This window comes from Lepus europaeus, chromosome 7 (genome assembly GCF_033115175.1).
Source record: "Lepus europaeus isolate LE1 chromosome 7, mLepTim1.pri, whole genome shotgun sequence".
Lineage (NCBI taxonomy): Eukaryota > Metazoa > Chordata > Mammalia > Lagomorpha > Leporidae > Lepus > Lepus europaeus.
The window spans coordinates 109,185,578-109,197,925 of NC_084833.1; the positions used below are offsets into that span (position 1 = coordinate 109,185,578).

Below are 12,348 nucleotides of genomic sequence, written 5' to 3' on the forward strand. Positions count from 1 at the left end.
AAGTAGATCCCGTGCCTTTACTCATTGATTCTATACGGTTACCTGGCGATTTGAATGATCTCGTTATGCTTCTAGCCTGGCTTTTTCTGGGGGGTCTAATCTACCCGTGAAGTGTTGAACCTAGGAGGACCTGCCAGCCCCCTGGGAATTTCAACCAGCCTCAGAACTGTTGATGTTGTTACGTGAATTTGTTCTACGATGGTTGTGATGTGTCTTGGGATTTGCCACCAAACACACCTGGTGTTCTGTTTACTCTGGCAAGCTGCGGATTTTTTTTTCTTCTTCTTTTTAAAATTCCAGGATGAATTATTCATCATTACTTAGAATTTGGGTCTCTTTCATCTTCGCACTTGTACGGCACCAAGGTGAGTACCACAGCATTCCATAAAGCTCTTGATTAGCATGCTCTTGAATTTATAAAGAGAGACTTTTGTTGGAAGCATAATTGTAAGGGCAGGTGTACATGTGTCTGCAGATACAACAAGGAAAATGTAAATTAAATTCTGTTGTCAAGGGCAAAATATATTAACTTTGACTGATGTTCACTTACAATCTCACTTTTTCTTAACTTTGAACACAGTTTGTATAGACTCAAGAAGATCTTTAAAATAATGCAAATGGAAATATCATTTAAAATGGACAGAGTCGTCTGTGTGCATGCCATGCTTGCTTGTAGATTCCCATTCAGGAGTTAACTTGTGGTGGAGACTTTAAAGGATTTAATTCTTTTAGCCAAAAACTAGGAAGTAACAATGGCACTGATGACAGTGACTAAAAATCCAAGTGAATAAGACCCCCCTCCCCCAGTGATTCCTTCTGTTTCTCTCTGTAGCGTTGTCCTGGGAAGATGTGAGGCCACCTACATTCTATCTTCTGTTGTTTTTGAATCTTAGACAAGAGAGGTGGGACAGTGGACATAAACCTGAAGATTTTATGGTTAAAATTCTAAAGCACCTTTCCTTATTTGCTAGTGTGTTTGGTTAATTCAGTGGGCACCTTGTTACACGTCTGAAATGCACAGCTCTGTAAGATCATCTGTAAGTGCAAAGGTGAATCTGTGCCTTGCAAACCGTAGTGGGAAATCCCACAACAGTGCAAGACGCCCACGAACTCCAGCCTCCTACCCGTGCCCCAGAAAAGCACATTTTATTTGGTAAAAACAAAGCAAAACAAAACCCTGGAGACATAGCCATGTTTATTATGGATGTTCCAACTTAAGAGCAAGCATAAGCAGAAATAGTCTTTCTTTTAGTATCTTTAATACTATTGATAAGCTGTGTATTCAGTTGGATTTTTAAAATAATAATGGCTTCTGAGATGGAAATTATTGTAGTTTAAACTTTTATTCAACATCTCTTTTTCATTCAACAAATATTTATTGAGTCTTTATGATATTAAATATCCTCATTACTTGCATTCTTCTTAACATTTGCCTGTCCAAAATCGTGCACTAGTTAGAATCACTTGTGAAGAGAGGAATCTTGCAAACAGAGCAGGCAGAGAAGTTAGGAAGAGGCCCCACGGCCACGGCTTCCCGTCTCCTTGAGAGCTTACAGGGTTTCCACACAACCCAGGCAGAGTGGCCAGCACTGCCCAAAGTACCAATTAACCCTTCCATGAAAGTGATGACAATTCCATGTGAATTTGAACCCTTATTCATGATTCCTGAAAAGCTCCCCTAGAGGACAAATCCATGGCGTGGTGGTTTGATTTGTTGCAATTAATTTGAGAAAATTTATCACTTTTCAAATGCCTTAAGTACTTGTGCAAAATGTGATGGCAAGGACAACAAAAACATTTTTCTAAAAATCCATACCTTCTAGGAATTTGGAGGTTGTTACTATTCTGTGATCGTAGCAGTAAGGGCAGCACATTGGCTGAGTGCCCCCGGGACTAAACCAGTGACAGCACCTTTTAAAGATCAAGGTTTGGTTGTCTTCCCAGAGACTTCTGGGGTTGGAAAAACAATGTATACACCAACGACCTAACTAGTTTTCCCGGTCTCCTGTGCCTGAGCCTGGCTAAGGGATCACCTCTTTGCCCAGGCAGACCTCTTGTTCCCCCAGGAGAACTAGCGACCTGGCGCTCTGCCTGGGCTGCTCTCTGGCCACTCTGCCTTCTTTTTCACACGAGCTGTTGTTTGCTCACTAAAAGACTCCCAATGGAGAGGGCAGTCCTCGGCCAGCTGCTCACTGGCCTATCGGCTCCATCAGTGCAGGGCAGGACTCTCCCAAGCAGAGGGCCCAATACGAGAGTGAGGCATCAGCCTCCGAGCAGATACTTCAAGAACCCATGAATGCCAGCAAACACATTTTTAAGAAGAAAAAGGATGGTGTTCTGTTGTTCTGCTGTCATTCAAAGGAGAGAAAGGACAGAGGAAGGGAAAAGTGACACCTGAAACGCAGGTTGTTCCAAAGATGCCACTGGACGTGATCCTCAGTAGCATAGCCCCTGGGGAGAAGGTCTCATTTTTCTTGCCAAACTGGGTCACACCTTGCAACGGTTTGGATGGGAAATGTCCAAGAAACAAGCTGGGTTGCCCGTAGAAGAGGTGGCACTGTCCAGGTGGGGTGCTGGCTGTGTTTTGGGGATAGCTCCCACCTTGGACTGGGAGGGCGAGCAAGAGCCCTGTGCCCTCTTGAGGAGTTCCCAAGGGCCCCCATCCCCCGGACAAGCTCCTGTGTGTCTTTTGCCAACAGGAGCTGGACAGACAGCTTCTTTCCAGGCAGGCCCTCCATCGATCAAGGTCACTCAGGGGCCGGTGACCAACAAACCCTCTCCTCCCACTTTGTCCCGGCTGCAGCTGGTATTTATCTCCTTCTGGGAATTTGTGTCTCCTACTGTGTGGCAGGAGGGAGGGGACTCCTTTCAGGAAAAGGCACCACAGGCGTCCTCCTCAGCGAGCAGGGCACACGTAGCTGTGGCACCTGCTTCTCACCTTGCCATCGAAGGAAGAGCCAAGTCCTCCCAAGCCAGGCCGGACATAGAGGTTGCCTCTCAGTCCTCTGCGAACTCCAGGCCATGGGGGTTTCATGATGTTCCCACCGTTGCCACCATTGCTCCTTTCAAAATGCATGCATAGGGATGAAGCATAAGGAACTCTCCCATCCCCGCCTGTCCCAGGGGCGGAAGATAAGGCACTGTGTGTGTGTGTGTGGCTCAGGGTTAGGATGAATGAAAAGGGAGTCAGCTGTGCACTCAACTAGCGAGTCTTACTGAAAGGAGCAGCCTGGAGACCGTGGGAGGGAAGTAGCTGGCCAAACGGAAGAGGGAGCCGCCATCTATCTAACCCCCATCTCTCTCGACAGCTCAGCCCAGGGAGCTCATGTATCCGTTTTGGCAGAATGACACCAAAACCCCTAAAGTAGACGATGGAAGCTCATCTGAGATTAAGTTGGCCATGCCAGTTTTCTTCTTTGGCGTTTCTTACCGCACTGTCTATGTAAGTGGAGAAGCAGCCCAGCTGTTGCCCTGTGGCTCTCCCTTTTGTTTGTCATCAAGGAAAGTGTTTTAAATACTCTCTTCCAGGGCTCTGGGAATGGAGGATTTATCGGCAGCCAAAACGACAACTTCTAAGACTTCATGAGCTGATAGGTTTTATGATTAAGAAAGTCAAAGGTATATTTAATGGCTAATGTTCATAGTAGAGGAGTATACAGGCAATAAATTGCTTTTGTGGGTGATTAAACACAGAAGTGAAGCAGAGGCCCCAATGCCATGAACATTATTTCTGCTACTCGACAAGATAAAAAGATACAATGAACCACAATAGGAGCAATATCATTTTTCTTTCCCTTCTGGGGGTGTGAAAAGTTTAGGCATCCGCTGTTCTTGGGCTTCCTACCAATTCAGAGCGGAGCTGGAGCACAGTAGAGGGACAATCAACTATTATCACATAAAAGTTGTTTGCAGAATTGGCCGCCCTCCTTGGGTCGGCAGCTATGCCAGAGGGTCCCATTGTCAAGCCTGTGCCAAGCGATGGCACCGTTTGCCATCGGAGCGCTCCTGGGCACCTGTGTTCACAGGTTATTTCTTCTGCTCATTGAATTTGTCGCTAGCGAGGTTTGCATATCGAGAGCCAGGTTCAGAGCAGCTGGGCCCCTTGGTAGCTTTGGCCTTCACAGATTAGGGGAGACATATGGATTATACCATATCCCATCCTAGTGCATGTCCTGCATAGGGGAGGTAGGGGTCCTCCTCTGGGACCCCTTCCTTCCCCACTGTCTGATTTACAGCCCAGGGTTGCATTCCACCAGAAAACAGTTCCCTCTTCCATTACTGACCAGTGGTCCCCAGACCTACTGGCAGTGTCACCTGGACACGTGTTAGCAGTATCGTGTCCCAGGCCCCACCCTGTCTGGGAGCGGAGAGGCTAAGGAGCCCTCCAGGTGACTCTAATGCCCACAAAAGTTGGAGAGCCACTAATCTAAGCCATAGAATATAATCAAAGCACATGTGAGTCATCGCCAGCTTCCTCTACTAGTCTGTGTGTTTTAATTACACCTATTATTCCTTAGCAAACACATTGCTCTGGCATCCTAAAATGCCTTTTATGTGTTTCTCCCAGCAGGGCCTCCCTAGTCTGTGTTTGTGAGAGCTGCCCGTAAGTCTCGGAATATTTTGACCTGATTTTGGAGAAGAGAGGGTAGGACTTCCGTTCTAAAAGCCTTAGCTTCCTAGGCCTCTAGGATACATGTACTAGGGTAGTACAGAAAGTTCATGGAAAAGGAGATATGAACATGAGTTTTTCTTAGTGCAAAATAATTCTGAAACCTATGAATGCGAGGGGTCTTCAAAAAAGTTCATAGAAATGCTTTTTATAAAAAAGCTATGCAAAAAAAATTTGACTTGTCCCCCGACCTGTTGTTTGAAGACACTAGATGCTCAGTGTCCTTGTTGCTTGGTCTCTGGCTCTCTTTCCACACCCCTACATCCTGGCTTTCAAACTTGGCCAAGGTGTCCCTCGTCAAGTACAGATAATTACCTTTAGGATCTGGGTCACTGTGTCTATATGTTATTGATTACTAGGAACATAACTACCAGTGGGAAGATACAGGAAAAGGATCTCCAGTTTTCCTGTGTCCAGGAACTGCAAGTATGTCCACCAACAGACATTTCAGCTGCTGAATCCATGAAAGCCACGAGGTTAAATCAGGTTATCACTCTTGAACCTGCATACAGAGCCGCAGGTGCAGGCTTCTGTGCAGGTCCTGTGTAAGCAGGGGGAACGTATTGGCCTGTGATTTGCAGTTAGGTTTCATAATGTAATAAGTTTACTGAGCCACTTACAAATCATGAAGAAATCACCATAAGCTAGTCATTTACATACACGGCGTGAAGTGTTCGTGTCCTGATTTTTATGCAGTGATGGTACCAAGCTATCGAACTACAAGAGCCAGAATGGAATTGGTCATCTCTAGGTCTTGACCTTGTCCTTGTTCTGAGTCCAGGAGTGGTTGTGACATCGATAGCAGTCTTTGACATGCCCTGTCTGGAGCAGCGGACGGTTCAGTCTGAGATCTGAGTCCAGTGAAGGAGGCTTTGATTTCTCTTTCTCTGATGCTCCTGGTTGGTCATCAAATAGGAATCAAGGTCTGACTTAGAGCGCCTCGATTTTAAAATTTAGCTTTGCTTCCTCGTTTGCCTATTTCTTCCTGTCTACATCTGGGACTCTGGATCTGTCTTTATTGTTCTTATTACCTCCGGCTGGTCTAGTTTGTATGCACCTACACACATACAGTGCACACACACATTCACACACATTGCACACCCACAATGCCGTAGCATTTGATAACTGTAAATGGAGATAGGACAGAGAACATGAAAATGAGACTGATTATTAATAAGAAACTAAGCTGACGACAAATTGAAAGTGAAAGGAAACCAATGAGTTTGTCTGGAAGTAAACGAACCTCCCAATTTGAACAATAGAAGCTGATGTTAGGGGCTCAAAGTCAGAAGCTTGAAAGTTGTTTTCGTTCATACAATTAGGCAAACGTCCATCTCGGTTTGTGTCTTTGATGCTGTCATCGTATCAGAGCCACTGTGCGAGCCTCTCCTGTTTTTGTAGGTCAACAACAACGGAGTAGTTTCCTTCAATGTGCTGGTGAGCCAGTTCACGCCAGAATCCTTTCCCCTGACGGATGGGAGGGCCTTTATCGCCCCATTCTGGGCAGACGTGCACAACGGGATTCGAGGGGAGATCTACTACAGAGAGACCATGGATCCTGTCATCTTGAAAAGAGCCACCAAGGACATCAGGAAGTATTTCAAAGACATGGCGACCTTCTCTGCCACTTGGGTCTTCATTGTGACGTGGGAGGAAGTCACGTTTTACGGAGGCAGCAGCACCACACCTGTAATCATTCAAACTTTCCACTTTCCACTTCATATCCTGACGTCTAATTCCTGTCCATCCTCACTACCGTGAAGGAGTCTAGCTGTTAGAGCAGAGGCGTGTCAGCTCCCCTGAGTTAAACTGATGGGTCTTACCGCCCACTCTCCGGGAAACAGAGGCAAATATCAGAGCCAGCCGGTCCAGGCAGCTGTCATGTTGCAGAAGATGTCTCACCCCAATCACAGCTCATTACGGGCGTCCAGGAAGGAGCCCTCCGCAGGTTCCTTGCAGCAGGTAGCATTCCTATTTCTCGGGAGAGTGACCGAGGCAGTAAGACCTGGTCCAAGCCACGCCATTAGGGGGCCCATCTAAGATCAGAGGCACAATATCTCTATCAGTAGCTCCGTCCCCCCCAACAAAAAAGATCTGGTGGGAAGAGGAAAATGGCGCTGGATTTGGGTACAAATGGCCCAGCTCATTTTATTATATTATGGTATTTTTAAAAATTGTGACCAGGGCTGAAATTATTCATATCTGATGTTAATTAGAGTGGGCAGTTAAAGCGTTTCATGAATAAAGTTTCAACATATGCTCTGAAATCCCAAATGGGCAGTCAAATAAAAGTCAAGTAAGAAAGATTATCACTGGCATTATCACGGAGATAATCAACTTTCTCCATGAAGGGACAGAATGCGGTTTTCCCGAAAGCCTGGCTTTTTTTTTTTGTTTGTTTTTTTTCCAGGTGACTTTAGCTGTGGGGGTGTTAGAAGCAGAACACGTAGGCATCTTCAATTCTAAACTTCCCAGTAAGCAAAGGCACTCAAAAGCCTGCCCTCTGCTTTCTGAGGATTATCTCCAGTCCCATCTGTTTTCCACTCTCCCTGGCAATGAGTCCGTTGTTTAGGGGTGGAACTGGAACCCCGAGTTAGAGACACGGGAGGAAGTGCTAGCCTTGCAGTCCAGGGCTGCGACACAGGGAGCACTCGCAGCTCGAGAACCTTCTGGCCAGGGCGTCACGAAGCACTTCATTGCTAAGAGGTTCTGCAGGACAGAAAGACACTGGTTTAAACAGTGGATGCATTGGCTCGAAATAACCTCTAAAGAAGCATCCGTTTCCCTCTGTCACGTTATGGATGGCTAACAACTCCTTGGGTGATGTTTTATGGCCTTTAAGCCTCGTATCTTACAGCATTAGAATTCAGGATGCCAGCAATCCATAAATTTTAGTGTCAGTGGGGGGAGAAAAGAGAAGGAATGCCCATCAAGTGCTGACCACCATTTTTTCAAAGAAACTTCCATTGGCAATAAAAATGGCAAGATAATTTAGATACTTTCTGGTTTGTACTTTGGAGTAAATGTCTGAGCTAGGTGAGCACTCTTTCTATGAGGATGAATGAGGGAGCGTCTAAGTGCTTTGAGCTCCTTGGAGGGAACAGATGATACCGTTTTCTACAGCTCCGCAGTATCCATCCACCCCCAGCCTGGCGACTGGCTCCACCTGTTCCAAACCAGAACGCATACCATCAAGCCAACTGCACGCTGGGCTGGACAGAATTTTTAGAGGCAGAAAGTGTCACGGAATCCAACAGATAGGAGGTGGGGAGGGTCGTGTGGGCTTCAAGGCAGGAAAAGCTGTAGGAACTGTGAACTTAGCACGCGTCCCATGCTGTGATAGGCTACTCCAGGTTTATCACTTATCCCTCACAAAAGCCTTTCCTTACAAGTACGATGTCCACTTTCAGGGTAATGGAGAAAACCCAGAGAGGGGCAATAACTTGCCCAAGCAGGAAGAAGAGGGATTTGAACCCCCAGGCGGCAGACAGAGCGGTGGTTCAAACAAAATCTGCAAACTTTGAATCTTGAACTTTCCTCAGCAACCTCCACCAGGGATCGTTGCAAGTCCTTTAGGGGCACAAAAGGGTTTACAAGAATAAAAAAAAAAAAAACCCAAATTAAAAAAAAAAAACCATGTTTTTGCAAAAACAGACTCAGAAGGATCTTGAAATGAATGTTTAACAAATATATGCATGTAAGGGGTCGGCGCCGCGGCTCAATAGGCTAATCCTCCACCTGCAGCGCCAGCACACGGGGTTCTAGTCCCGGTCACTCCTCTTCCAGGCCAGCTCTCTGCTGTGGCCCGGGAAAGCAGTGGAGGATGGCCCAAGTGCTTGGGCCCTGCACTCCATGGGAGACCAGGAGAAGCACCTGGCTCCTGCCTTCGGGTCAGCCCAGTGCGCTGGCCTCAGTGCGCCGGTCGCAGCGGCCATTGGTGGGGTGAACCAACGGAAAAAGGAAGACCTTTCTCTCTGTCTCTCTCTCTCTCACTGTCCACTCTGCCTGTCAAATATATATATATATATATATATATATGCATGTAGGGGTGTGTGAGAGAGTGTGCGTGGGGGTGAGCCGGCACACCTGAGCTGGCACGCAGCTTCTGGGCATCATTAACATGGCTGCTTGGTTTGGGTGTGACTTTTGGGTCGGAAACTGGTTGCTCTCAATGCCTGCTTGGGCATGGATATTTCCAACTTTATTTTGGAGAGGAAATTCACTTCTTGGTCCAGAGTTAGTCCTTTGTGTGACCTTGATGTTGCACCTGTTCCCTTAAACCTGACCCTGCTAGCGACCTCAGCACAATCTTGAGCTGATTGCTTGTTCACCTCTGTGTCCCACTTTCTTCTTTTGCTGAATGGGGCCAAAGGATGAAGGCATATCCCTGGGCACCTCTATCGTAAACGCCATCAGCTGTGGCAAGCGCAAGACTGGAGGAGAAAGTTCATTACAAAAAGGGCTTTTCTTTATTTGCACCTTGTGCCTCCCTGGGACTGTATAGGATGGGGAGATCTGGGGCTTCCAAGATCCTCTACCCCAGTTTGATTACACAGGATAAGGGTCTGGGCCTTCCTCTGTGTCAGACAGAATGTTAACTGGGATGGCACCAGGCAGCTGGGGAAAGCGCTGGGTTTGAATAGAGAAAGGTCAATGCAGCGTCTCCTTTTAACTCTATTTTTATTTGAATTTCCTGAAAACACATGTCAAGGGGCTAGGGATTAGCAAGGAGAAATTGTAAAGGATAAATTTGCTACCGATTATGTCTGAGCACTGTTTGCAAGGTTTGTTTGAATTTATATAACATCTCTGTCCCCAAAAGCTTCAAATGAAGACAGTGTGTAGTGACAGAGCACAGAGAGAGAGACTGGGAGCCTTGGTGCCAATCCTGGACCACTGAGATTTCCAGCGACTCATTTCCATTAGTCTTCAGTTTTCTTAGTTATAAGATGGGAATTGCTCCCCCACAACGCCCCGCCCCGCTACAAAGAAAAATCATTCTGTTATAGCATTGGGCTGAGGTGCAGATGAATGCCGAGAATTTTGCAGATATAAAGTGGCACATAAATGCTCAATTAGAGGAGCGATTTCTCCTGCAAACGCTTTTTAAAAACCGCTTCCCAACTTCCTTTCTAAAAGGAGAGACATCTGTCAAGATTAGTGTTCTTCAGAAACGGCGGAAGCACAGTGCACAGGACCACTTACGTCACACTGTCCTGCCTTGGCTCGCTTTCCCCTCCCGGTTCCACCCCACCCACCTAGCTGTGAGAACAGGTAGCCTTGGCCTGGGCCTGGCGTGGCGGGTGCCTATAGTTTATGCTCGTGCTGCCATCTATAGGTGCTCTTGTGTCATCACATGCGTAGCAGAGCCTCTGCATTTTCTCTGGTTTAAGTTAGAGATGTGAGCAGGGGCTGAGTCAGACTCTAGGTTTATCTTAGGCAATTTGTCTTTTAGAGGCACAATTCCACATGTCTTGTTTTTCCCAGTCGAGGCGAGAACAAATTCAGAGAGGAGGCAGAGCGTGAGGGCTGGCTGTAGAGCAGCTCTGAGCTGCTTAGGAGCGGGGAGGAGCAGAGGAAGGGGAGATGCCCCCATGGGGTGGAGGACTGTGAGTTATGAGACCATCTTTTCCATTCCTCCAGGTGAACACCTTCCAGGCCGTCCTGGTGTCTGATGGCTCCTATACATTCACACTCTTCAATTATTACGAAATCAACTGGACCACTGGGACAGCGAGCGGTGGGGACCCCCTGACAGGTCTTGGTGGAGTGATGGCGCAGGTACTCGGTTCTCCACCCTCCCCCAACCTCCCTGCAGGTTTAAATCACTGCACTCTGCTTCTATTATGCAGCATCCTGGAGAGAATCCTGCCGGCAGCTCCTAACTAGAGAGCCAGTCTGATCTGGCAGGTGCCTTAAATGGCTAGTCTCACCCCTGGCAGGTGCATTAAGGGGCTAGTCTCACCCATCGTGGACCTTGGACATGGGTGGGATGAACCAGGCAGGCCTTTCTCATCTGGAACGGCGGCCCCCATGACTGCAGGCAAGGGGCTGCCTGATTTTGAAAATAAGGTGATTGGGCCAGTTAACCAAGGAGGGTGTGGTTTGCTCAAAAATCTTGTCTTCTTTTCCTATTCCAGGCAGGATTTAATGGTGGAAACCTCACCAATTTCTTCAGCCTCCCAGGGTCAAGAACCCCTGAGATTGTGAATATCCAAGAGACCACAAACGTCAATGTTCCGGGGCGCTGGGCATTTAAGGTTGACGGGAAGGAAATTGACCCAGCCAACGGCTGCACTTCCAGGGGTAAAGCCTTTCTTTTTCTCTATGGCAAGGCAGGGTTTGCTTGGTTTAGATTGACAGGCGAGCTTTTCAGCCATGGGGGCGGACTCATTCCTGATGCCTTACTCTTTTGACATCTCTCAGCTGGGTAATGGAGATCAAGGTAATTTTAGCATGCACATTCATCACCCTGGGAGCTGAAACCTGCAGTTGCTACCCGGCGGCTGCAGAAGCCCCTGCCTGGCGTGTGAGTGCGTGATCAGCGCTGAACAACTGTGTAGTGGACCAGGCTCTTGAGTGATGTCTCAGCTAGAGGGACAGAAGGGAGCCCTCCTGTTGAACATTATTTTTGTTGTTGTTGTCAGCCCTCCCCCCGCCCCTCTGTAAGTTTTTCTTCTCCTCCTTACTCTGGCTCTGCCATCTGCACTTTGTAAATCCACAGGAGTGGGCGAATCTGGAGCCCAGCCAAGTCCCTAGGAGGGTAAATCAGTCCTTGCTAGTACGACAGAAAGAAAGAAACAGTAGCATCGTCTTTAGGGTAATTTCTGAAATCCCCCTTGCAGCAGCAGAACACGCAGGAGCTTGGGGAGAACCCAGGCTGGCTTTTAGGGCTCTGCGAACGAGCTGCAGGTGAACAGCGGTGGGCTTCCTTTACAACGACAGCCAACGTTTGGCGCCTTCTGGAACCCTCAACACCTCTTCGGATGTGCAAAGCAGCTCTGGTGTCTCACAGGAGCATCCTCATTTATAGACTTCCTACTTTTGTGTGTGTAGAAGCATTCAGAAAGCAGGATTTCTGTCAATATTCCTGGTTGCAGGAATGGAGGACATGGCAATAAGTAGGAAATTGTCCACATGTCCATCTGTCCCTCCATCCAAGCACATACCCTACCCTTCCATCTACCTACTCACCCAGCCATAAAAATACTCATTCATCCAAGCACATACCCATCCCTACATTCCATCTCCCCTTCCACCCATCTATCTACCCAACCAGCCATACACCTACCCACCCATCCATCTACTCCGATCCACTCATCCATCTCTACCAAACCGTCCATCTCTCCATACACTCACCCACCCATTCAGCAGTTGTATCTTCCCAAAGAACATTTTGGGAGCCCCAGTGGGGTGCCAGTCACTCTGTGAGGAGCTGGAGATGAGGGTGCTGTAGCTTCTGTGACTCTACCATAGTGAACGAGATGGCCCTGGGGGCAGTGAGGACACAACCAAGGGAATCGTAGCAGAGCTGTGAGTGCCAGATGCTGTGGAAATACGGAGGATTACCCTGGGCTGGTGTTCCAGATCTCCAAGAAAGCCTGGCCTGGACGCTGCGGTCTCTTCCCTCCCTCAGATGGCCTGCATGTCTTGGCAGCCTGGGGAAGCCTGAGGCCTCT

The 12,348-nt window shown here is 47.7% G+C and overlaps 1 protein-coding gene across 1 annotated transcript in view; it reads left to right on the plus strand.

Moving 5' to 3' along the window:
• The first annotated feature begins 301 nt into the window (after positions 1 to 301).
• The window catches only part of TECTA (tectorin alpha), a 71,425-nt gene continuing 59,378 nt past the window's right edge, over positions 302 to 12,348 (plus strand). The window contains exons 1-5 of the mRNA XM_062197211.1: positions 302 to 365; positions 3,309 to 3,442; positions 6,071 to 6,358; positions 10,313 to 10,450; positions 10,810 to 10,975. Of these exons, the coding sequence (XP_062053195.1) occupies positions 302 to 365; positions 3,309 to 3,442; positions 6,071 to 6,358; positions 10,313 to 10,450; positions 10,810 to 10,975 (790 nt within the window). The remainder of the gene's footprint in view (positions 366 to 3,308; positions 3,443 to 6,070; positions 6,359 to 10,312; positions 10,451 to 10,809; positions 10,976 to 12,348) is intronic.